The following is a 26,970-nucleotide window of genomic DNA, read 5'->3' as shown; positions in this document are numbered from 1 at the left end:
GAGTTGCAAGGTCATTAAGAAATGTGGGCAAGTGGGTGAGCACCACGTGGTGATGAGGTGGAAGGTTGACCAATCAGAGGCTACCACATGGCAAAAGGTTGGTCAAAGCTTGTTGACCCAGATGGAAGGAGAGGGAAAATATGAAATATTTGAAAGGATAAAATTTTAATATATTTTCTAAAAAATTGCATGTCAAATATTTTTAAATAAAAAAGGATTAATTCTAAAGGTTCAAACTTAGGAAAGTTTTTTAAAATTTTCCAAAAAATTTAAAACATTGGGTTGCAGACTAGAGACTTGTAGTAGGGGATTATTTTTCAAATCGACTTTCAAGAGGTTCTTGAGATGCAAATATAGCGATATTATATATCATTGGAATTGAGAGAGAATGAACTTTCTAATTCTGGGGTTGGTTTTTGCACAGAATGTCGTTGGTTTGAGCTATAGTAGGTTTTCTTCTAGATTCCTATCTTGCAACTGAATTTAGCTATCAAAGTTCAAAACTAATTTCTGGTAAGGTAATGTCCCAAATATAGGTAAAAGACCATGGAAATGCAGTTAAGGTCAAATTTGGTCACCCATATTCAGTAAAAACTCAAAATTTCACTAGCATTTACTAAGGAAGATTAGATATTTTGGATGCATAAAGGTTTTTCATCATTGAGTAGAGATATTTCAAGATCAGTTATAAATAATGATGAAAACAAGAACCAGATATAAGGGGTAGAAAGATGAAAGAGGTTATTCAACTGCAAGAGATTGAATTTTAAGTGGACACATGTCAGGCATAGATTAGATCCGAGAATTCATTCATCCTATATCATTCTTTCTTTCTTTCATTGTAGGGGTTGGGAAAATATTGGAAAGTTTCTCTAGAATGAAGACATTTAGTAGAACTAGCCCTGGAATTGATAAACCTTGAATGGAAGACATGGGATGTGCTAGTTCCAGACAATGAAGCTATGCTTTGGCTGTGATACCCCCTTCCCATCCCATCAGTTTCTCATTCCTGCCATTTTCTCTCTTGTATGATAGCATATGTTATTGTACAGTCTGGTTTATTAGGTGATTTGTGAGTCATTTCATGCATTTTCATGTGTTATTTCAAGGAAATTAATACAGTGAGTAGCAAGTGTTTAGTTTCAATTTAAATCTTGTCTCCTTTCTAAATTGAGCTGTAATGTTTTATGGTCTTTAAAAAAAGAGCCTAGATCATAAGTGCAGTCCCTTAAGGCTGTATGTTGCTTCATTGTTACTTTTAATTCAAGGAATTATGTAAATGCTTCAGAGATTTAACAAGGTTGCAGTTTTTTTGAGGGGGATATCAGGTAAGAATGAGATCTAGTTGACCATTGATACATCTATTTACAAGGTGAATGGATAGATTGTATATCTGAATATATAAATAAGTATCAGATATCCAAAATGCATGAGAGAGATTCATTAATTTCCCAATGGATTAGGCATTGATCAACTACATGATCATTAGTTTGTTGTCCATACTTGGTTTTCATCCACTTTCCCACCCACATAAAATAAAAATCAAATTCAAATCATCTTTACATTTTATGTTGAAGAGCTAGAATAGTAATGCCCTCACTCGACTTGTGAATTTCCTAGATTTGCAACTTGCTACTGTAGATTTGTGTCATTTCATGAGTCATTAGGAGAAATAAGGGTAAAATTTTGTTAATAGATTTAGGGATATGTTTTTGCACTGGTACGGTATCATTTGAATTGGAGGTCTACCCACCTAGGTTTAGCAAAGCCTAAAGTAGAAGAAGGGTCAAGCCTTATAGTTGGCCCTATGTCTAAAATGATATGTTGATAATGGGAGTTAGATGCCCCTAGATATGTCATATTCTCATGGGGATAATTGAAAACCCTCCAGTATTTTCAAACACCAACACATAACTTTCAAAAATGATGTCAAACTCAAAGAGAAAGGTTTCAAGGTCTTCAATGATTAGGCCATAAAACTTGGGAAGTGCAGTAGTAGGTATGTTCTTCAATTTTTTAAAACCCTTCCTAGGAGGGATAGGAAAAGGAAATGTAGACTAAGGCTGAGCCACTCCTAGAGGAGGACCTGGTGGTGGTGGTTGATATATAACAAGGGCAATTGGATTATCTTGATATTCAACTTTAGCAAAAAGATCATTCAAATGCAAGGATTCTTCAGAGGATGAGGGTATTTGTTCTTCATGAGCAGCAGTGAATGGATTTTCAAAAGGTTCTTCTTCTTCATTCTCTTTGTGAGGTTCTTCAAGTTTGGGATTAAAAATATCTTCCTAGATATTATGGGGAAGAAATCTCACAAGGAGGTCTCTTCTTCTATGCATGAAAGATAATACAAAATCTAAACTAATATAATGACTTTGGGGTTGAATCAAATTAACACCATCCTTGTCAATGGTGCCAAAAATGGACAATGAACTTAATACCTTGATAACAAAGGATTGGGCATCCTTTCACATTGATTCCATGGTTAGACAACATCATATTATTTTTCTAAATTAGTAGACTCACTTCATTTAATTTGTCAACCTAGGAGCGTAAGCCTGAGAGGGTGACTGCAAAGTATATGCTTTAATTGCTCTTTAAGTCATTACAAAGTTAAAGAAAAAGAAATGTTGAAGGAAACCTATGCTAGAAACTAAAATGACAACTTAACTGAAAGCTATATGTAATGCTACAGGAACAATTCATTGATTATATTTTCAATGGTTGTAGGAATAGTGGAATTCTATCTTGTAAGGAAACAAATAAGAAATGAAATCTATGCTAAGAGAGAAGTTCACTCACCAAGTAGCCCCCCTTGGATGAGTGAACAAAAAAGACAATTAAGACAAAAGATGTATACTTGAACTTCATATTATATTCATTCATGGTAACAGATTACATCTAATTAAAAATAGTATCACATTCTACTGCTATGAAAATAAACCTTTTCTATCTTCTTCCAAAATTGCACTCAAAGCTACAATAGTAATTATTTAAAGGAAACTACAACTTCCTATCTCTACGATCACTCCATTAATGAGGATCAATTATAGACTCATAAAATTTGAAATATAAATAACATTAATTGTAAATAAACCCTCCAAGAATATAGAAAGTTGTGGGAGCTATATTTTTCTATTGCAATGATAGAAAGAATATAATGACTTCTCCATTTGTGATAGTTTATAAATCTAGTCAACTTTGACTTTAGCATTGAGGTGTTGATCTTTGAATACACATGACAAGCACTTGAAAAACATTGAATATGCACACAACTTCCACATCCATATATTTATTTCATCATCAATGTTAGAGAAAAAGGTGTAATGTCCATATTACCACTCTTGCAAATCCTATGGTTGCAGGAGGAAAACTAGCCAAGACATAACATAGATGGGGAAACATTTACTAGCATGTAACATTCCTTCTTTATACCATTTTTGTCCATAGATTCTTAAAATAATGGCCTTTTGGAGGTCCATTGGACCACATGATAGTAGTATGGGTTGGGGGTCTAAATTTCACCATAAATTGGTTTAGATGGCTTAGGGGAACCTCCAAATAAGTCACTTACAAAGTATTTCCAAATTTGGAGTGTCACAAGACTTCTTCCACACCCTCTTAGTTTGTCAAGGCTATTATTTTAGAAGGAGACAATTTTGTAAGGAAGGCTTATGTTATGCCTATTTCTAGATACTGAGGGTTTAGGGAACCTTTTCAGAGGACATGGGATCAAATTGGTGGGTTGTCTACCCACTATCTAACTTTAGAGACACGTAGGATTTTGGAGACTTTGAGGGAAGGAAAATGGAGCTCATCTACAATTGTCATTGCCATTTATATAGGACCAAGATAAGTGCTTCTTGCCAATGTAGCTAACCTTCTAAAAAACTTGCATAGTAGTGTGATTTCATATTGTATAGAGATTGTGGTTTATGTTATTTTCTAGTGAACATGTGCTTTTGTTTTATTTGATCTTCTCATTGCTTTTCCTCATCTTTCTATGTGAGTGTTGTTATGGGTGTTAAGACTTTACTTGTCCTTTTAGGAAGGGAATATAAGTCTTGGGTGAAGGGGTTAGTTGGGACCAACAATGTAGTTGAGAGCCTCTTCTCTTGGAGGGAAGAGAGATTTCATGGAGTATGGGCTCCATTGAAGCCATTGCCCTTATATTATGATTTGGGGGTGACAAGTGGAAAATATGAAGAGAAGAATGGGTTGTGCAAGCCTTGTAGAGGCATGGTGAGTTTTAATGTATATGATTGGTATTGACATGACATTTATCTTCTTGAAGAGACCACCTTCACCCTATGTTCATGGTTCTATTTGTGAACCATTGTGAAAAACATGTTAGCATGAACATTGATGATACTACTTTGGGTGAGTATCCTAAGCATTAGAGAGTATTGGGATGTTGCATTCATGACTATTTTTTTTTATTGATGTCAACATAGTAGTAAGTCTATGAAGATTGACAAAGTACCAGATAGATATACTAGTTGTATGAACAATATTTTGATTATCAAGCGATGGACGTTCATGGACATGTTTAGTATATTGTCCTAATGTGAAGTTTAAATGTGCAGCACATAAGTCGAAGATGTATGGAAGTTATACCTAATTTATAGAGAGAAGTACAAAGTTAAAGTACTTGAGAAGTGGTTTCTAATTTTTTCTATTGATGTGTAGCCAGCCAGTGATAGAGGATAGTTTGATAGTGATGTCAATAAGTGTGTAGGTATTGAAGTCATATGCATGAAGTTTTGTATATACTATGAGATGACAGTGCTATTGTAATTGTGAATTAATTAATTATCTTATTATAATTAATTCAGAAAGCCTCAAGGCTGACTTAAGGAATTATTTTGAAGATATGGTATAAAGGAAAGATGTTTTCCTTGTTTGTAAAAGTTATCAATTATTTTATTGAGTATGAACTATGAAAAGGAGTAGAGTGTTTATGGAATGCAAGTAAGCAATCCAAGGGATTATTGGATGTGAGTTTTGTGATATGGTTACAAGATCAGAAGGAGAAGAATTCTGGTTGACAAGATAAAAAGAGGAAGGAGAACTACTATTCATTTCTATTATTCTACAAGGAATAATACAAACATCATTTTGATAGTGGTTTCATTGATATTGCCCTTGAAGTTGTTTGGGTAGTGGGTCCAATTGTCTTCCACAACTCCTAATAGGGTTGGCATAGCTTCTAACAAGGTTGGAATCTCCTCCTAGGGATTGATATGTACTCAATTTATGTATAAACTCCCAATAGGGTCTATCCTCTAACAAGGAATATTTTTATTAGCACATCATCTTGTGGGTACATCCTCACTAGGGTTTTCCTTCTGATCAATGGTTTCCCTAGTTAACATATATGGTGTTATTGTGCATGAGTATCTTGTTGTGGTTTCATATATATTAAGAATATGATTAAAGTTTAATAAATTTGTTAATTCTTGTATTTGTTAGATAATTGATTCACTACCCCTCTCAAGTATATTGGTAGAATATTTATTCTAACAATTGGTATTAGAGCATCAAGTCCTTGAAGGATAAGCTTAAAAACTTTAGGAGATTGATGGCCAATATTTTTAGAAAGGATAGCCCTGGATTTGATGGGGCCAACTATGATAGTTGGAAGGATAAGATGAAGACTCATCTACTTTGTATGGGTCTAGGTTATTGGTTCTTGACAAAGAGTGAAAACATAATTGTCGAAGAAGGGAAACTTGAAAAATGTAGTGAAGTAGAGAGAGATTTAGTCACGTGCAACATGAATGCTAGAGAAGCTTTACTATCAACTCTTCCAAAGAATGAATATTATTAGCTAAAATCAAATAGAAATATTTCATAAGATTTGTAAAATAGTAGAATCTATTTTTGAAGGTGATACACACACAAAAAGAGTATGATTGTAGAATTGGATATGTGCATTTTAAGATGCTAACATGATGGAAGATGAATTTGTAAAAAGCTATATTGGTAGGATATAAGATATTGTTATAGGAATTAAGACATATAGTGGATCCAAGGAAGAAGATGAAGTGGTCTAGAATATTTTGAGGACTTTGACACCACCATTTAGGTAAGTAGCTTAGATGATTCAACTACTTATACCTTGTACTAAGGAGTTTACTAGAAAAAAATTTCTTGGAATATTGGAAGCAACAAAAGTAGGTTTGAGACAATAAGGAGAACTAACAATCTATGTGGAGACTTCTTTTGGTGCTTTAAATGTTTGGACAAGTCTATCTAGAAGTGCAAGCACACATGGAATTTTTTTCAGTAGTAGTAGAACCGGATTTGATGAAGACAATAACATTGAAGAAGGTATAATAATTATAGTGATAAGAGAATAAGATGATAAAAATATCTTTAAATGTTGGACTTGTAATGAGTTTGGTCATTATGCATCTAAATTTCCTAAAAGAGAGAAAAAGTATAAGGGAAAGTTTAATCCCAGATGACCTAGTATGCTAATGAAGAAGGCTAATCTAATAAAAAAGGTCAGAGTGAAAGTGATGATGAGCTAGGATTGGTAGCTATTAAGGAAGATGATCTTGATAGAGAAATTAGAGAAGAAAAGGCTCTAGTTTTCCAAGTTGAAAAGAAATCTAATTAGATAATAGGCAGTGGTTGTTGACATCACATGACTGGTGATATGAATAAGTTTGTTAAATTCAAAAAAAATGATGGAGGTATTGTTAGAGTTGGTAACAATGTAACCTACCATATTATAGGGATTAGATCCATTATTTTAGATGGAAAAACTAACACTGGTGATGTTTATTTTGTTGATGGATTAAAGCATAATTTTTTGAGTGTTGGACAGTTGGTGGACAAAGGGTATCAATAGCAATTCATAGAAAAGACTTGCACTATCAAGGATAAGGACAGTAAAATGATTGGAACAAGAACTAGGTCTAGAGGTAATGTATTTCAATGGAATCCCATTGAAATGACATTTTTGATTGCTAAAGTGGAAAACAATTGGTTATGGCATAGGAGATTCTATCATATAAAATTTGATAATATTGTGAAAGATGGTAGAATATTTGTAGCTAGAGATTTTCCTATGATAATAAAGCCAACTAATGTTGTTTGCAAAGAATGTATTTTGGCTAAGAAGAAGAAGGTATCATTTCCTAACAAGAAGTTCATGACCACAAAGAAGATGGAGATTGTTCACACAAATCTGAGTGGTCCCTCTAGAACAAGAGGATTCTATGGTGAAAGGTATTTCATGATTTTTGTTGATGATTTCACTAGAATGGTGTGGGTAACATCTCTTCAAGAGAATTTTGAAGCTTTTGAGAAGTTTAAGATATTTAAGAATAGAGTTGAGAATGAATTTGGTGTTAAGATAAAATGTTTGAGATCAAATAGAGGGGGAGAATTCACCTCTAGAAAGTTTAATAAGTTTTGTGAAGAGAATGAAATCAAGAGAGAGTTATCTCCACCCAGAACACCTGAACAAAATGAGATTGTAGAAGGAAGAAACAAATTAGTAGTAGAGGGAGCTAGAGAAATTTTGTTTGAGGATGATGTATCCAAGAAATTTTGGAAAGAAGCCATCAATACAAAAGTATACACTGCAAACAAAGTAAAAATATGAAAAGGTATGAGAAAGAGAACTTATAAAATATGGTTTGGTCATTTACGATTAGTTAAGTATTTCAAAATATTTGGAAGAAAGTTTTATACTAAGAGAGATGATGATGTTGGTAAGTTTGATCCAATAAGTGATTTAGATATGTTTCTTGGCCATTCATTAAAGAGAAAGGCATACAAATGTTTTAATCATAGAACTAAGACCATGGTTGAATGTGCCAATGTAAAGATTGATGAAAAGTTTGGAACTAAGGAAGAGATGTTAGAGAACAATTTAGATGAAGAAGAATATATTTCTAGAATTGTTAGATAGAATGTGGAAGTTTTCTTTGAGACTAATAATGATCTGCAAAATGATGTACAAATTGTTGAACAAGGAGGAGATAGATCTGAACCTAGAGATGAGATACAAGTTGAGATGTCAACACCTATCCCTAACTAGAATCTGACAAAGAATCACCCTCAAGAGAAAATAATTAGAAGAAAAGACAAAGGTGTGATGACAAGAGACAAAGTTAATGAGGAGATATGTTTGATTTCTAAAGTTAAACCTAAAAGTATAGATGAATCCTATAAAGATTATCATTGGATTCAAGCAATAAAGGAAGAATTAGATCAAATTGTGAAGAATGAGACATTGGAGTTATTTCCTAGATCTATAGACAAGAATGTTATAGAAAAAAAGTTGGTTATAGAAATAAGATGAATAAACATGGTGAAGTTGTGAGAAACAAGGCCAAACTTCTATGCAAAGGTTACTCACAAAAAAAAGGCATAGACTATGAGGAAACATGTGCCCCTATAGCCAAAATGGAAATAGTAAGAATGCTCATGCCTTATATAATGAATAAGAAATTTAAATTATATCATGGATGTTAAATCAGTTTTCCTGAATGGAGAACTTGAAGAAGAGGTATATATTGAGCAACTTGAAGGTTTTCCTTTAATAGAAGACAAAGATATGGTATGCAGAAAGAAAGCTTGATATGGACTAAAGAAAGCACCTAGAACCTGGTATGCAAGGTTGGACAACTATTTGGAAAATATTGATTTTGCTAAAAGTACAGTAGATAGTAACTTTTATTTGAAATAAATTGAGAATGGTTTGTTGATAATAGTAATATTTGTTGATAATATCATATTTTGAGGTAATGATGATGTAAGTGATAAGTTTATTGAAGAGATGAAGAATGAGTTTGAGATGAGCATGATATGAGAAATGAAGTTTTACCTAGGGTTGGAGACTATGTAGAATAGTGATGGTATTTTAATTTCATAAACTAAGTACTTGAAAGTCTTGTTGAAAATATTTGGATTGGAAAGTTGAAAGCTTGTTGGTAGACCTATGATAACTAGTCACAAGTTGTCTAGCAAAGATGAGAGACCTAAAGTTGAGTAGAAGAAGTATAGATCCATGACTGGAGGTTTGCAATATCTGACTCACACTAGACTAGATATAGAAAATGTAGTTGGAATTATAGCTAGATTTCAAGCTAATCCTAAGGAGTATCATTATCCAACAGTAAAGAGGATATTTGAATATTTGAAAGGAACATTTGATTATGGTATTTGGTATGATAGTTCAAGTGATTTCACTCTATGTGCATATACTAATGCATATTAGGTAGGTAGTATGGATGATATAAATAACACCAGTGGTGTAGCATTCTTTCATGGAGGAAGATTGGTTTCTTGGCTATGCAATAAACAAGATTGTATTTCATAGAGTCTAAGGCAAAGTATGTTGCAGCAATAAATAATTGTAATCAAGTGATGTGGATGAAATATACGTTTACATAAGTTGCTATCATATATTGTGATAACACAAGTACAGTGAGTATATCTAAGAATCATGTATTGCATGCTAAGACTAAGCATATATCTATTAAATATCATGTCTTGAGAGAGAAGGAAATAGAAAAATTAGATTGGAGTATGTTAGTACTAAATATTAGATTGTATATATCTTTATGAAGCCCTTACCTAAAGATATATTTGAGTACTTGAGAGGTATGCTTCACGTTATGCCCCTAACTACTTCTGAGTAGATGATGTAGATATTACATCAATCTAGTAGTATAGAACACTATTGTTGGACTGGACTTAATGCTGATGCTTCTTGTATGGGGGAGTGTTTGTGATGAGTTGAGTCATTGAGGAGTCTTGCTATCTTGTCTTAAATATTGAGCCCTTTCGTCATTAATGTCAATGGGGGAGAATATGCATGAAAAAAATCTCCTAAGTATGTATCAGGAGAGTGCATGGAAGTCTCTACTTTATTAGGGAGATTTAGAAAGATTCATGTAAAGAAAAAAGGAGGAATATCTCTATGGGGGAGATATGCAACATGAGGAATTCTGATGTATTGTGAGTTGTTTAGTGTGAACAACTATTGCCAATCTGAAAGAAGAAGAAAAATAAAGTAATGTTCCAGAAGATTTCAAATTTGATTGATGAAGAGAATTTGAGAAGATGAGAACAACAACATCAAAGTACTATCTGGTATTCTTAGAACTTAGATATTTTTCATCTATGTTGCCATCAATGCCAAAGGGGGATATTGTTAGCATACATGTTGATGATACTACTTTGGGGAGATTTTAGATTTGATTGATGAAGAGAATTTGTGAAAATGAGAATAAAAACAATAGTGTACTATCTAGCATTCTTGGAACTTAGATATTTTTCATCTACATTGACATCAATGCCAAAGGTGAAGATTGTTAGCATAAATGTTGGTGATACTACTCTAGGGGAGATTATCAACATGAATTTTGATGATACATGTTGCATTCATGATTGTCTTTGTCATTGATGTCAACATAGTAGTAAGTTTGTGAAGACTGATAGAGTAGAAGACAAAGATCTTAGTTGTATGAACAATGTTTGATTATTGGGTGATGCATGTTTAAGGACACATTTAGTATAGTGTCTTGATTTGAAGGTTAAATGCACACCACATAAGTTGAAGACATTCAAAAGTTGTGCCTAATTTACAAAGAGAAGTACAGAGATAGAGTACCTTAGGAGTGGTTTTTGACATTTGTATTATATCCTTTAATAATGATCTAATATATTGATGTGCGTTCAACCAATAACATAGGACACTTTGATGGTGATTTCAGCAACTGCCAAAGTCCTAAAGTCGCACATAAGAAGTTTTGTATATACTATGATTTGAAAGTACTATTATAATTGTAAATTAATTAATTATCTTATTATAATTAATTAGGAAAGCCTCAAGGTCGACTTAAGGAATTATTTTGAAGATATGGTATAAAGTTAAGATATTTTCCTTATTTTTAAAAGGTATCAAGTATTGTATTGAGTGCAAAGTGTGAAAAGGAGAAGAGTGTTTATTGAATGTGAGTAAGCAATCTAAGGTATTATTGGATGCACTTTTTGTGATCTAGTTACAAGATCAGAAGGATCAGTATTATTCATTTCTATTATTATACAAAGAATAATACAAGGATCATTTGGACAATTGGTTCATTGATCTTTCCCTTGAAGTTCTTTTGGAAGTGGATCCATTTATCTTCCACAACTCCTAATAGGTTGGCACAACTCCTAACAGGGTTGGAATCTCCTAATAGGGATACAAAATCTCCTAATAGGGACCAATATGCATTGAATGTTGTTATAGACTCCTAACATGATCCATCCTCTAACAAGGAATATTTATATTAGTACATCATCTTGTGGGTACCATCCCCACTGGGGATTTCCCTCTGATCAAGGGTTTCCCTAGTTAATATATTTGGTGTTATTGTGCATGAGTATATTGTTGTGGTTTTTGATTCTTATTTTGATATGGTTAAAGTTTAATAAGGTTGATAATTGTGGTATTAGTTGGATAAGTGATTCACCTATTAGGCTAAACCACAAACAAAAATAACACTTGCATGCAAATATTAAAAAAAATATAAAATAATAAATCACACAGAAGAGAACACAAGACACCAAGATTTAACATGGTTCACCCAATTTTTGGGCTACATCCACCAAACAACAAGTGCAATATTATTACGATCCAGTGATTACAACTTGATTAAAATCTGTAATCCCTTACAGCTCAATACTACCATAAGTAGCAATTACGACATCACCACTTGTGAAAATCCCTAACCCTAAGCCCTTTTATACAAGTATTTTTGCTACTTTTGGGTTGAAATTAGTTACAACACATCGGCCCAAAAATGACAATAAATTATGGAATATGTATAGTACTTCCCTAATTAGTCACCACAAACTAGCATCCCCCCCCCCCAGCCTAATTTATATTGGTGGACTATATATTCTATCAAAACCTTGGGTTGGGAATGTTCAAGTGATGCATTGTGGTGTTTATGCATTTGCAAGATTGTAAGTTGTATCTCATTTGAGCCTTGTTTCCCCTTGCTCAAGGGTGGTCTCTTTGGACACCTATGGTTAGGAGGAGAGTCTCCATGGTTCTTGTTTTTTTATTCCTTTTTTATGTATTTGCAGATTTTGTGCTCAATTGATCAATGTGAAAAGCTCAGATTGCTCAATGTGATGATGTAGCATGAGGAAGAAACCTTTCATTAGGTGATGTCTTAAAATGAATATTTATCCTCCTATGTTGTTATGTATTGTAGTTGTAAAGATCAGATCACCTTCTTATGTACATTATTGTGAAGTGTGATTTCATGGAAGAGATGAAGAACATGGGAGATGGTCATAAATATTTTTATTGTAGTTTCATTAATATGCATTTAGATGAATTGAAATGGAAGAGTGATGTATCATAAAAGTTTGCATCAAATTTCCCTTGAAAATTTGGGATACCAAAATTTACCTGTCTTTTAAATGGGGCTTTCTTGCCAAATGTTGAATATCTTAGATTGGCCTACAACTAGTATATTTGTGTTTTTAATGATTCATTTTGAGGAAGATAAAATAATCCAGTATATAATTCTCATACCACCATTTCCATCATAACAAAACAACGAAGATCAATGGAACATTTTTTTGAAAATATCAAAATGTGTTTGAGTTACCAAGAGTACCCTCACACTACCAAGTTAGACATTCTATTGATTTGATTCTAGGAACACCATTACCTTAAAAGCTAGTATAGAGGAGACCTATGTTAGAAAATGATGAGGTTAAAAGGAAAACACAAGAACTAATTTAGAATGGGCATATTCACCCAAGTGCATCTCCTTGTGGTAGCCTAATTGTACTTGCAAAGAATAGGGATGGAACATTGAGACTTTGTATTGACTATAGAATAGTGAATAATACCACTATAAAAAATAGATATCTAATCCCCCAAATATATGATTTGTTGGACCATCTTAGAGGGGAAAATTTCTTCACTAAAATTGGTTTTAAATTTGGGTACCATCAAGTGCCAATTGATCCAATAGATGTATTAATACATCTTTTAAATCTAAGGAGGGATTACTTAAATGGTTGGTAATGCCTTTTGGCCTCACAAATGCTCCAACCACATTTATCTAGATAACATTCTCATTTTTATCAAAACTTTGGAAGAGCTTCTATAACATGTTGAACAACTATTTTTTGCCTTGCAAGACCATGGACTCTATGCTAACAAGGAATAATGCTCTTTTGGTATGTAAAGTATTTAATATTTGGTCTATGTTATTGATAGTGAGGGGGTTCATGTTAATCCTAAAAAGATACAAGTAATAAAAAACTAGCCTTCTCCAAGGAATCTCCTTGAGTTGTGTAGCTTCTTGGGGTTGGCTAAATTCTATCACAGATTTGTGCTTGGGTTTTCACATCTGTCTTGGCCTCTAAATCAGCAACTATGAAGAGAAATGCAAGAAAAACTTAAATGGACATGTGCTCATCAACAAGCATTTGCGGAATTAAAACAAAGGTTATGTTTTGCACCAATTTTATCTCTTCCTGATTTACAACAATCATTTGAGATACAAATTGATGCATCAAAACATGCACTAGGAGCAGTCCTCATGCAATATGCACATCTAATTGTGTACCATAGTGAAACATTCTCTAATACAGTATGTAGGTATCCCACATATGATAAGGAATTATATGCCATTGTTCAAGTTTGCAAACAATGAAAGAATTACATTCTAGGAAAGAAAATTATTATCCATAAAGATCAAAAACCCCTTAAAATTTTGTAAACACAAGGAAAATTGCAGAATGATAGACATTAAAGGTGGTAAGCCTATCCTCAATAATTTCATCTCAAAATTTTCCATAAGAAGGGAAGTGCCAATAAGGTAGAAGATTGCTTGAGCAGGCCCCCAACTATAAGAGTAAGTATGGTGTTAGAATCATGTGGGCATGAAATAGAAAATTGGACTCACTTGTATCAACATGACAATCAATTTGCTAATGTATATACTCAGCTTGTAGAAGGTAAACATGTGAATGATTTTTATTTGCAAGATGTGATGCTTTGCCACATTGGCTAAATCTATGTACTTGAGGTAGAAAAAAAGAAATTTATATGTGAAGCTCACTACAACAAGGTTATGGGACATTTTGGAATAGGTAAAACTATTGTTATACTTAAAAGATATTTTTATTGGCCAAAAATTAAAAATGATGTGATTGCAAACATTCAAGCATGTACAACTTGTGCCATTGCAAAGCCTTCAAATTGTAAGTATGGTTTGTATCTATCACTTCCCATTCCAAAGAAGCCTTGGCATTTGATTTCTATAGATTTCATGTCTAGCCTTACTACCACTAGACATGGGCATGATTGTGTATATGTTGTTGTAGATAGATTTTTTAAAATGGCAATCTTTGTAGCCTGTAGAAAGAAAATTCTTGTAGAAGACACCACAAAGCTCCTCTTTGAGCATGTTTGGGTTCATTTTTGGCAACCAAGTAGAATTATTTTAGATAGGGGTAGTGTTGGGTGATGCGACGCACTCCCTTGCCCATAGGTGGTTAATTATGTGGTATTCCATGTTCACTAATAGTCATGGCTTTTGGTGCAATGGCAAATGGGCCCTACAATTGGTATCAGAGCCTAGTTTTGGCCTGGTCATGGGTTCAAATATCCCCAATGCCTTCCCAACCCACGTAAGCACCTAGTATGCACGTCGAGGGGGAGATTGTTGGGTGATGCGATGCGCTCCATTGCCCACAGGTGGTTAATTATGTGGTGTTCCATGTTCACTAATAGTCATGGCTTTTGGTGCAACAACAAATGGGCCCTACAGGTAGTTGGTTTCTAAGTAGATTTTGGTCTTCATTATGGGCAATGATGGCCACAAAACTAACAAGGTCCATTCAATTCTATCCTCAAACAGATGGTGAAACTAAGGTTGTCAATCACATGATCATTCAAATATTGCGTGTGTATCAATCATAACATCCTCATACATGGGATGATAGTCATCCCTATGTACAACATAGATACAACAGGGCACCTCATAGTTCAATTGGTCATAGGCCCTTTGAAGTTTATCTTGGATATCAAGCATTGGCACTAGTAAGTATTTCTATCCCATATATGCATCCTAATTTGACCTCATGCTTTGATAAAGAGAAGGAAAAATTAATGAAGTTCATTGATAGAATTCACCATTTACAACAACAGGTTCATGAGATTTTGGAGCATACCACTAAGAAGTAAAAATAGAGGTACAATGAGCATCAAACTCCTCACATAATTTTAAGATTAGGGGTAAGGTATGGTTGCATTTTCAGAAGGAGAGATTGCAAGGACCTCACAAAAATCTTCATCCCCTTTGTTATGGTCCATATAATATTATCAAACAAGTTGGTGAAAATGCAAAAATGCATTTGAACTTAACTTCCCACCATTCTAGAGTATTCACCCAGTTTTCAATGTTGAATTGTTGAAGCCTTATTTTTCTCCAGTACTAGACATTGCAAGTGTTGTTGAGGAGATCAACCATATAGAATTAAACCCAGAATTGGATAATCCACTCCAAACTGATCAAGTTGTAGAGAAGTCTATGAAGAACAAGAAGAATCTGACTATTTACTTGTATTGTGCAGTGAAAGAAGACCAATTTTCTCATCAGGGAAAGTGTCTTACACATGAATAAATTGATATTCATTTTCCACACCTACTGCAGAGTGTGGATGCAATGGGGCCCATTTCCTCTCAAGTGGGGAGGAATGATCAGAACATGGTCTATGATGATCCAGAGGAGGTTGACAAAAGGAAAATTGGGAAAATATCAATATCTATTTTTCCATTATTTTCTATACTTTAGTACTTTGTATTTTTAGAGGCATTCGGAGCATTTTTGGGCCATGAAATCTCTTGAAAGTCACATCTCTTAAAATTTTGAGATAGAAAATTTGGTTACCTTTCCAATAGTGTGAGTGGCATATATTTTTGAGTTGTGTTGAAAGTTATGACTTCTACAAGTAGACTTAAAATTTGAAATAGTTTTTAAATAGTTTTCATAGTTTTAATGTTTTATTATATAGTAAATATTATGTGAATTGTTCATTTCTTTTTGAAGGGATGTTGGTGGCCCTTTGTATTCATCAAACATTGTATAAAATTGAGTTTTGAATTAGATGAACTACTTTTGGCTTGCATAATCTATTGTACTAAAATTGTTCTATTCACATTATAATTAATAGTACTGCAATTATCACACTAGGTATTGTAATCCAGAATCATAATTTGGATCATGTATGGTGGCATGTGGCATGGAGCATCCAACCACGACAGATTTTGTGGCTATATAGTCACTACCTTCTATTCACATGTCCTTGATGAGTCAAGTCTACAAAGGACCACGGGGGGTGGTTAGGCTATAGGTGAATTAGAAAGTAGAGTTAGGAGAGAAGGTAATGCCACGTGGGCTAGCCAAGGAGTTAGTTAGAGGGGCCACATAAAAGGAGAGATAAGGATGTCAATAGAAATTTAATGAAAAAGGGTGTTTGGAAAATGGGGAAGGTAGATTGAGTGGAGCTAGGAGGATGTTAGGGTAGGTAGTCTGTGGGTGAGTGCCATGAAAGGCATGATGGGTAGAAAGAGATAAGGGAAAAGGGATTAGAGTCAGGGAGTCACATGGGGTGGTTAGTTAGGATTATGGGTATGTTAGTATGTGAGTAAGTTAGTAAGTAATTGTATTAGTCATAATTGTTACTGATGTTAAGTAATAGTAATAGTATTAATTGTTACTAATGTTGGGTTGGCAAGTAGTTAAAAATCTAGGATTATCTCTTAGATAGTGGTTAGCTAGTTAGAAAGTTATACATATATACAAGGAAATTTCTATAGTTAATATGTTCCAATTACTAAATATATTAATATAATTATGACATATGTGAAATAACATACTAATTATATGTTATTTAGTACATATCGAGTAAAATATTTACTAAATGCCATACATTAAATAATATTTTATTATATTTAAATATTAAATAAACATTTTATATTTTGTAAATATGAATTATAACATTATATAATATACAAGGTATCACAAAATTAGTCATTGAGTTGGTTAATTAGTTGCTAGTGATCATTAAATAACAAATAACATTAGCAAATTTAGTTAGAAGATAATGAAATAAAGGGTAGCTAGTAGATTTTAATAGATTATAATTTTTAGATGTTAGTTGTATAGTGTAATATAAATGGAAGGTTCATAAATTTACTAGGTTAGTTAGTATTATGTAATTAGTATGTAAGTAAATGAAATTAGTTAGTAATTGATATTAGTAAGAGATAAATAATTTAGTTAGTGGTTAGTGTAAATGGATTAGTAAATATTAATTAGGAGGTTAGCTGTTAGTTTATCGAACAAGAGCTCTTTGTGAGCTTGAGTCCTTACATTTTGGAGGCATAGTAGGGGTTGTAACTATGAGGTTGTGTTTACAATGGAAGTCATTTTGCAATATTTAGTGTGTAAATCATCAAAATAACTATTGAATGTGTTACATTGATTTGATAGATGTCAAATTTTTAAGGCAATCACCAGTTATGTTAGTCACTAACACAAACACTTTATTAATTTTTCTAAAATAAATTAATATGACACTAAATCTGAAAAAAAAAAAGTTCAATTATATTAAATTTAAACTGAAAATTGGACCAATAAATAAGTAAACAAGTTTATTATCAAATAATTTAAGCTCCATTGTCCATAAATTCTTAAAGTTATAGGAGCAGAATGAAGCTAACCAACTTGGAGACTTCAAATACTACTAGTACATAATATTTTTAAAGTAAGCAATTGGAAATAGAAAATAAATTTTAAAAATTTATTTCAATGCTTTACTATCTTAAAAAAATTAGAAACAATCATGGTAGCAAATAAGTTATTTTTCTTTAAAGCTTAAAAGTTGACATGTTATTTTTCTTTTAGAGAAAATGACATGAGTGGAATGTACATCTAGCGAATGTATTATATTTTTCTTAAAAGCTTAAAAGTTCACATTTTATTTTTCTCTTAGAGAAAATGACATGAGTGGAATTTACATCTATTGAACGTATTAAAATATTATAGTGGAGGCATAGGGAAAAAAAAGTATATTAGCTGAAAATTTAGCGACAGTTCTAAATAGTAACAAAAATATTTTTAAAATTATTCACTAACTAAAACATAAATATTTATGCAGCTGTTTTTATGGGTCAGATTGTGTAGAAATTTTTTAAACATCAACGTTTCGAATCATACTTCATAATCATAAATATTTATTTGAAATTATGAATATTTTGTTAGAATTTTTGCACTGATGTAGCAATAAGGAAAGTAAAGATACAACAATATAGGTATGAACAATTGTTAAACATAAATTTAAAAAAATTTATGTTGAATGATTTATATTCTACGGTGGGGATTTCAAAATAGAATATAAGTTTTTGTTTTGAAATTGTTTCTTTTAAACAAAATTATTTGACAAGTAATTTTTTCTTAAAATAATTTTTTTCCAATTATATATATATATATATATAAGGCATTTCTATTCTTTTGAAAAATTAACTATCTATGTATCATATTTCTATTGATTTTCCAATATGCTTCTTATTCCCTAATTACTAATTTAATTAATCCATTGTACAATATAAACCATTGAAAGATAGTTATGTTTAAAAATAAATCAAATCCCTAATTACGCCGAGAGGCGTTCTAAACAGCCACAGCACGGCAGTTACAATGTACATAAAAAAGAATCGGTTCGTATTCTCATTGACATTTTCACTCTCAATTTCTTTTAATAAATTGCCACCTTTGTTATGCATGGAAACCGTGAAGAAATATTTCAAACTGTGAATCCCTTAAACGGCCAAGACTTTCGTTCTTATGTTTGAGGATAGCTGGACTATTCTTCAATTCCTGCGGCTTTTACTGTTATTGACCTCTCTGCAAACAATCTCAGAGGAGAAATTCCAGGGGAAATTGGGAAGCTGAAAGGACTGATTACTCTAAACTTGAACAGAACATTATGTTGCATATGAAAGAAGGCATTTCATTGCCTAAATTCGGTTCTGCACAACTGTCATAAATGATTGAAATGGAAATTTACTGTACACCATCAACACACCGAAACATATTAGTCTTTAATCTGTACATTTAATGATTTCAAAATCAATTCACAGTGGTCTCATACTACGTTTCACATATGTTAACAGTCATAGAGATTGTATTGAAACGATCTTTTGTTGACAGTAGTTAAAAGCTCTAAAGGTACGTGTCTTTTGCTGGCTAAGCACCCATTTGGAAATGGGTCCACAACCATGGACTATTCCAAGCACAACATGGCAGCAAGGAGTAGTGGGTGGTCGGGGTGTGCCCTCTATATTTTAACTTCATCGAAGATGAGGATTTGTAGCAGGAATCCAATGTTTGCATTTTGTTCTGAAATCCCATTATAGATTGTAAAAATTATGCTTATAATAGCAACTTCAACTATTACAAGAAGTGGATTTAAGTCAAAAGAGTTTTAGATGTATATTTGTAGAGAGAGATATTGGGGTAATTATAGGAGTGTATATGTGTGTTTGTAGAGAGAGATATTGGGGTAATTATAGGAGCATATATGTAAGAGATAAAGAGATTGAGAGAATAAGAGGGGGAAGCGATGTGGTAAAGAGAGAATGATGATAAATAGGGTCCAATATAGATGGAGAGAGAGAGAGAGAGAGAGAGAGAGAGAGAGAGAGAGAGAGAGAGAGAGAGAGAGAGAGAGAGGATATGCCAGAGAAAATAAGATAAAGAGATAAGGGTGAGACATAAAGTAGACACCAAGAGAGATTGTGAGAGGTAAAGGTGTATGAGACTATGAAAGTAGGTGGTAATAATAGAATGGAATAATAGAGATTGAGAGAGTGAGAGGGAGAGAGAGAGAGAGAGAGAGAGAGAGAGAGAGAGAGAGATGGTAATTAGTGAAAAAATATGGTATGAGGGGGTAGGAGATAGGATAAATGTAGAAGAGGTAGGGATGGAAAAAGAAATGACATAGAGAGAAAATAATAGTTATGACATTGAATGGATAAAATTGATGATGGGTTGGAGAGAGAGAGAGAGAGAGAGAGAGAGAGAGAGATTGTGTGGGGACATAAGAGATATTAAAGAGATGGGAGGCAAATGAGGTGGAGAAAGAGGATAAATAAGTGAAAGAGATGGTGAGAGGGAGAGAGTTTAAGAGGGTAATTATAAGAGATATAAGAGATATAGAGATTGTGTGGGGACATAAGAGATATAAGAGTTATAAGAGATATAATAGTTACGATATAAGAGAAACTAATAGTTATGACATTGAGGGAGGGGAGAGATAAATGTGTGTCTGTAGAGAGAGAGAGATTGGGGTAATTATAGGAGCGTATATGTAAGAGAGAATGAGAGGGGGAAGTGATGTGGTAAAGAGAGAACGATGATAAATAGGGTCCTATATATATATATATATATATATATATATATATATATATATATATATATATATATATATATATATATATATATATATATATAGAGAGAGAGAGAGAGAGAGAGAGAGAGAGAGAGAGAGAGAGAGAGATCTCAAAGAAAATAAGATAAAGAGATAAGGGTGAGACATAAAGTAGGCACCAAGAGAGATTATGAGAGGTAAAGGTGTATGAGACTATGAAAGTAGGTGGTAATAATAGGATGGAATAATAGAGATAGAGAGAGGGATAGGGAGAGAGTGAAAGACAATGAGATACACATATTGAGAGAATTTTAGAGAAAAGGAGGCATGTGGGAGACAAGATGTGAGAGACAGTGAGACAAGGGGATATAGGGAGAGAGAATGAGGTTAACATAGAGAGAGAGAGAGAGAGAGAGAGAGAGAGAGAGAGATGGCAATTAGTGAAAAAATATGGTATGAGGGGGTAGGAGATAGGAAAAATGTAGAAGAGGGGGAAGAGATGAGGTAGAAATAGGCAATAGGGATGGAAAAAGAGATGAGGTAGAGAGAAAATAATAGTTATGGCATTGAATGGATAAACTTGGTGATGGGTTGGAGAGAGAGAGAGAGAGAGAGAGAGAGATGATGACTCTCAGCATATTATATATATAAGTATATATAAGCTACAAATCCTAGAGATAGGACTAGAGAAAGTTTTCTCTATCTCTAACCTTAATCCTAACTATAACCCTACCCCTGCCACTCACTCTAAATCTAATTCTATCATAATTAGACTTTGACCCTAACCCTAATCCTAACCTTAACCCAAAATTAAAAAACTAACTCTAACCCTAACTCCACTCTTTCCTTAACCCGAACTCTAAACCTAACCCTAACACTTTCTTTAGCCCTATCTCTATCCATAATTATAAACCCTAACAATAACTCTAAAGGTAATTCTAATTATAACTGTAATCCAAATTCTAACCCTAACCATAACCCTATTTCTAACCCTAACTCAAACCCTAACCCTTACCTTAACCCTAATGCTTACCTTATATAACCCTAACTCTAATTATAAATGTAACCATAATTGTAACCCTAAATCTAACCCTTTCTTTACCCTTTTATCTAACTCTAACCCTGATCTTAATTGTAACTCTAACCCTTACCTTAACCCTAATGCTAACCTTATATGTAACCCTAACTTTAATTATAAACCTAACCATAACCGTAACCCTAAATCTAAACCTATCCATAGTTGTAACCCTAAATCTAACTCTACCATAATTGGCCTTCAAGCCTAGCCCTAACTCCAACCCTAACTCAAACTCACTCTCTACCCCTAACTCAAGCTAAAACCCTAACCCTAACTCAAACTCTAACCCTAATTCATACTCTAACCCTAAACCTAACCCTAATTCTAACCTAACCCTAACTATATGTCTATGTTTGGCTATAACATTTTACATTGTAATATCCCAAAATAAAAATTAAAAAAATTATTAAAATTAAACTCCATATATTAAATTAAAAAATAAAATGTTGAAGTATAATTTTATAGTAATAGTAACTTTATACAAGTAAAATTAAAAAGTTCTTAAAGTTTTTATAATAACCTTATCAAAATAAAAATAAAAAGTAAATATTTTTCCTAATGCACCGCGACTGCCACTAGCTTATATATATATATATATATATATATACATATATATATATATATATGTATGTATATATATATGTATGTATATATATATGTATGTATATATGTATGTATATATATATACATATATATATATATATATGTATACATATATATATATACATACATATATACATACATATATATATACATACATATATATATACATACATATATATATATATATATGTATATATATATATATGTATGTATATATATATGTATGTATATATATATATGTATACATATATATATATACATATATATATATACATACATATATACATACATATATATATACATACATATATACATACATATATATATATATATATATATATATATATATATTACGCTGAGAGTAATCATTCTCGAGGCGCCTATTTTTATAAATTCCATTTGAGAAAAATAATCTTGGGATTAAAATGAAAATAGGCGCCTCGAGAATGATTACTCTCGGCGTAATATATATATATAGGTATATATAAGCTAGTTTAAGATGTTTGTGAGACAAAGCTTTACCGATTTCCTAAATAATGATCTAGGAACATAAACAAATCATCAATATTTCTGTGTACCTATAAATCAAGAAAATAATAATAAAATCCATGTGAAATTTTTGTCTATGGTTTGAAAAGCTTGGGCACTTCCTTCACCTCTGACGGATGATTTTTTAACTCCTGATGACAACACCACTTTAGCCTTCTAGTTTGACACGACATTATAGTGGGAGTGGTGATGGGAACATATGTCCTCTGCAACAACTGTAGAAGGTGACCGGTCCAGCCCGTAGGGATTATAGGTGTCGTCGGTTATCCAAATGTCTAGTTTGCATCTTTTTCAATTACGTAGAGGACAAAGAGGGTGTCAATATGTGGGAAGCCTCAGCAATTTAAGAAAGAACATATTCTCTGATTCAAATGTAATGCCCATTGAGGAAACATGTGCCCTCCAAGCAATTTCAAAATCGCTGAATTGACCTTCAAACTTTGCCTTCCAAGCCGACTATTGTTATCATTGCCACCAGATGAAGATGAATTCATCCGACTGCCGATGGATTCGACCGGTCCAGGTTGAGGATTAATAGTTGCCCATGCGCTTTCCTCCCCAAGAGCAACACAGAAGGCCTGGTGTGTTTTAAAGCTATGTGGAGCAAGACTCATTTGTGTGCTGTGAAGCGTTTGAAACCACTCCTGACCTGGGGATCATAGTGATTTATATTCTACTTGTTTAACAAACTATTGTACCAAAACATGAGAGAATGAATATAATGTTCTTAGGGCGTAATTAATGGTGTTTTTGCATAGATTTTTTGTGATTTGAAGGTGCATGTATACGTTTTGTGTACAGATTTTATTTCAAGCCTACACAAGCATGAGTTGAGGATGACCATTGTGGTGATCATCTTGTGACATGTGAAGATGAAAAGACTGTGAATTGTGTTCGCCTATCCTGGCTTGATTTTTTTAAAGTCATTTCTCCTTAAAACTAGGATTTGTATATAGCTGCAGTCACACTTTGTTGAGAATTGTATGCTTTGGTATTCCTAAAGTTACCTTCTTTGTTGCGTATGGGCATAGAGGAGCAAGTGAGGAAGGAAATGGCAGACATGACAGGTTCTGAGAAACTCAGAGAACTTAAGCAACACATTAATAAATTAATAAAATGCTCATGCCATAGCCCACATTAGCTCAGGGGTAAGAATCCCAACTAGAAAAGTCTAGCATGGGAATTTCTCTGGGCAATATTATGAACCAGGTGTAGGGTTTTATATAGGTAATTTATTGCTAACTGTGCATGCTTAGAATTCCTCAAAAGTTGACGTGTAATATTTTTTAACATTGCTGATTGCTCCTGGCCAGTACCACTAGAGATTGGCAGGGCAAGTTGGCAAGCATGGCTATTGATTGTAGGCATTGAACCTATTTGTTTGTGTCATGCCCAAAATACAAAGGGCTAATTTTTATTTTTTAGATAGTAATAATTAAATCTACTAAGTTGATAAGTTTAACTCACTTAAAGCTTAGGTAACTACATTGCAAGATATCGATGGGTGATTCCTATCAATACCTTGACATTCCATGAAGGTTTAAAAAACAATATGTAGGACTAGATTGTTAAATTAAAATTTCGCTGTTGATTTGATTTTGACATTTGTTTCAACATTTAAAATTATTCAAATAACAATTTAAAAATAAAGATAAGTCAACTCCTTCAAATCATTTGAATTCAAAAGAACTTTACATCCACAATTAAACTTTATTCTAATCACAATTTTATTTAAATCTATAATTCTATTAGAAATAAAACATTTCTAAAAATAATAACAATATAAATTAAATTAAATACGAGTAGATAATAATTTATCTAATAATCTAACATTAGAAAATAAAAATCACTACACTTAACACTAAATTAATCTACATTAACACTAACTACCATTTAAAAATAATAATTAAATCATAAACTTAACCAACTTTTTTAAAAGAAAATTTTACTAACTAAACAATAATTAAAACCTACAAATTTAAAACTAATTAAAACTTTGTAAATTACACTTAACACTAAACTATATTGATGTTAACCTATACTATTATTAAAGAAAATACTAATTAAATTTTAAAAATTTATATATAAAAATAAAGCTTACTAAACTAAACATTAACTACTAACAAACTAACTACAAAACTTTAAAATAAATCCTAAAAACTACATCCTAAACTAATCTAATAACTAACCCTGATAACTAACCCTACTAACATTTTTAGGTTCTTACCACTAGACTCCTCAACACTCTCCCCCTGATCATCTCCCCTCAGCAGACTAGTTTTGTCCCTGGCAGGTAGATTCTTGACTCTATTGTCATGGTTCATGAGGTCATCCACTCTCTGGAAGCCGGTAAGAAGGAAGGCTTTCTGCCTAAGTTGGATATGTCTAAAGCCTACGATAGGGTGGATTGGAATTTTCTCTTGGCGATTCTTTAGGCGTTTGGTTTTGATGCTCAAGTGTGCAAGATTATCTCTCAACTTATCTCCTCACCTTCTTTTTCTATTTTGGTTAATGGATCCCCCTCTCATTTGTTCTTCCCCTCAAGAGGATTGAGGTAGGTTGACCCCATCTCCCCTATTCTCTTTATCATTTTGGCTAAATGCCTAGGAAGACTCATCTAGGGGAAATGTTAGGATAGGAGTCTGCAGGGTCTCAAGCCCTCTTTGGGCCCCTCAACCTTCACTCACTAGTAATTTGTGGATGACACCATCTTGGGGGGAGAACCTTCTATCCATGAAGCTAAAGCTTTCAAGGGCATTCTAAACACCTATATTAGGGGTTTAGGCCAAGCTATTAAATGGGAGAAGAGCTCACTTTTCTTCATCAACACCCCTTTGGAGAGATAGAGGAAAATTGCTCAAATTTTGGGAAGCAACATTGCTCTCTGCCAGCCAACTATCTTGGCTTGCCTTTGGGTTCTAGATCCCTAGATTCCTTCCGGAATAGCATCATTGATAGATTCAATAATAAACTTGCTGGATGGAAAGGGGGCACCCTTAGCAAGCTTGCAAGTGTACCCTAGTGAAATCCATTTTTCAGAACCTCCCCACTTATGCTTTAAGCCTCTTTGGAATCCCTGCCAAACATGTGGATAGAATGGAGAAGATTCAAAGGGACTTTCTCTAGTTAGGGACTCATGATCATAAGAGATATCACCTTGTTTCCTGGGACCTCGGCTATCTCCCAAAATGCTATGGAGGTCTAGGCATCAGAAAGATCAAACTCCTCAATAATGCCCTTTTGGCCAAACAATTATGGCGTATCTTTCAAAGCATAGGTGTTAAGAGGGATATCTTGACCGAGAAATATCTAAGAAGACAGTCCTTTAACTCCCTGATAAAAGAGACTGAGATTCCCCAGGGGTCCTATATTTGGAATGGGATCTCAAAGGCTAGACCCCTGGCCAAGTCAAAAGCCAAATGGAAAGTTGAAAAAGGGGATAATTGTTGGAAATATTCAGGATAAGATAGGTTACTGAGAGGGGAATGGTGAATCAGTAACTTATAAAACTTTTAAACAATTCAGCATTTTAATCATTCACCATTCATTTATCTAATCTACTGCATAACTGAAAGAACAAACATTCATTGCACATGTACATAGAGATTTGGTAACCCAGAAACCTTCCAAATAGAAAGTAAAACTGGGGTGGGGATGATGCCCACAAAAGTTCAATACTACAGTATAAAGTTGGCCTGTTAAGGCTTACAATGATCACTTCTGGTGATCTACCCTGTTAGGAGCAAGTAGGACTACTAGATCCACCTTGTTAGAGGACTTACAAACATACAGTGAAGTATGCACTCTGTTAGGAGATTTACAAAAAGACTGTTAAGTCTACTCTGTTAAATGATTTATAAACTGATTCACCTGTTAGGATGAAGTAATGGATTTTCTTACAACTGTTTGCTGATAAGATCTTTTTTTCATTGATCACCTAATGTGATAGATATAACTTTTTTGCTGGACTATGTTGACCTTGTTGTATTCCTTTTATTCTGCTACTGATTTTCAATATCCTCTTTTCATGCAAACATTAATTTCTTCCTTTTTATCTTTTTCACACACACCATAAATACTACAAATGATATCATACATTACATATATACAATTCCATTATTTACAACTACAAGGTCAGCGAAAACATAAGTGAACAAAACATTACTAAGTTGGCCAGATAGTAGAAAACTTAGGTTCTTCAAGCTAACTCGGTGACCTTCTGATACTCGGCATCCACTATATTACTCGGCATCATCATGCAC

General features: G+C 33.1%; 1 protein-coding gene across 1 annotated transcript in view; it reads left to right on the top strand.

Annotated features, from left to right (window-relative positions):
- Positions 1 to 19,048, top strand: part of LOC149546591 (uncharacterized) — an 82,335-nt gene extending 63,287 nt beyond the window's left edge. The window contains exons 4-5 of the mRNA XM_089794011.1: positions 18,728 to 18,766; positions 18,908 to 19,048. Coding sequence (XP_089650137.1) covers positions 18,728 to 18,766; positions 18,908 to 19,048 — 180 coding nt within the window. The remainder of the gene's footprint in view (positions 1 to 18,727; positions 18,767 to 18,907) is intronic.
- Positions 19,049 to 26,970: the final 7,922 nt, after the last annotated feature.

This window comes from Cupressus sempervirens, chromosome 7 (assembly GCF_028749045.1).
Source record: "Cupressus sempervirens isolate cs-2001-9-10 chromosome 7, ASM2874904v1, whole genome shotgun sequence".
NCBI lineage: Eukaryota > Viridiplantae > Streptophyta > Pinopsida > Cupressales > Cupressaceae > Cupressus > Cupressus sempervirens.
The sequence above is the reverse complement of the archived record's forward strand: the minus strand, read 5'-3'. Positions and strand labels throughout refer to the sequence as shown.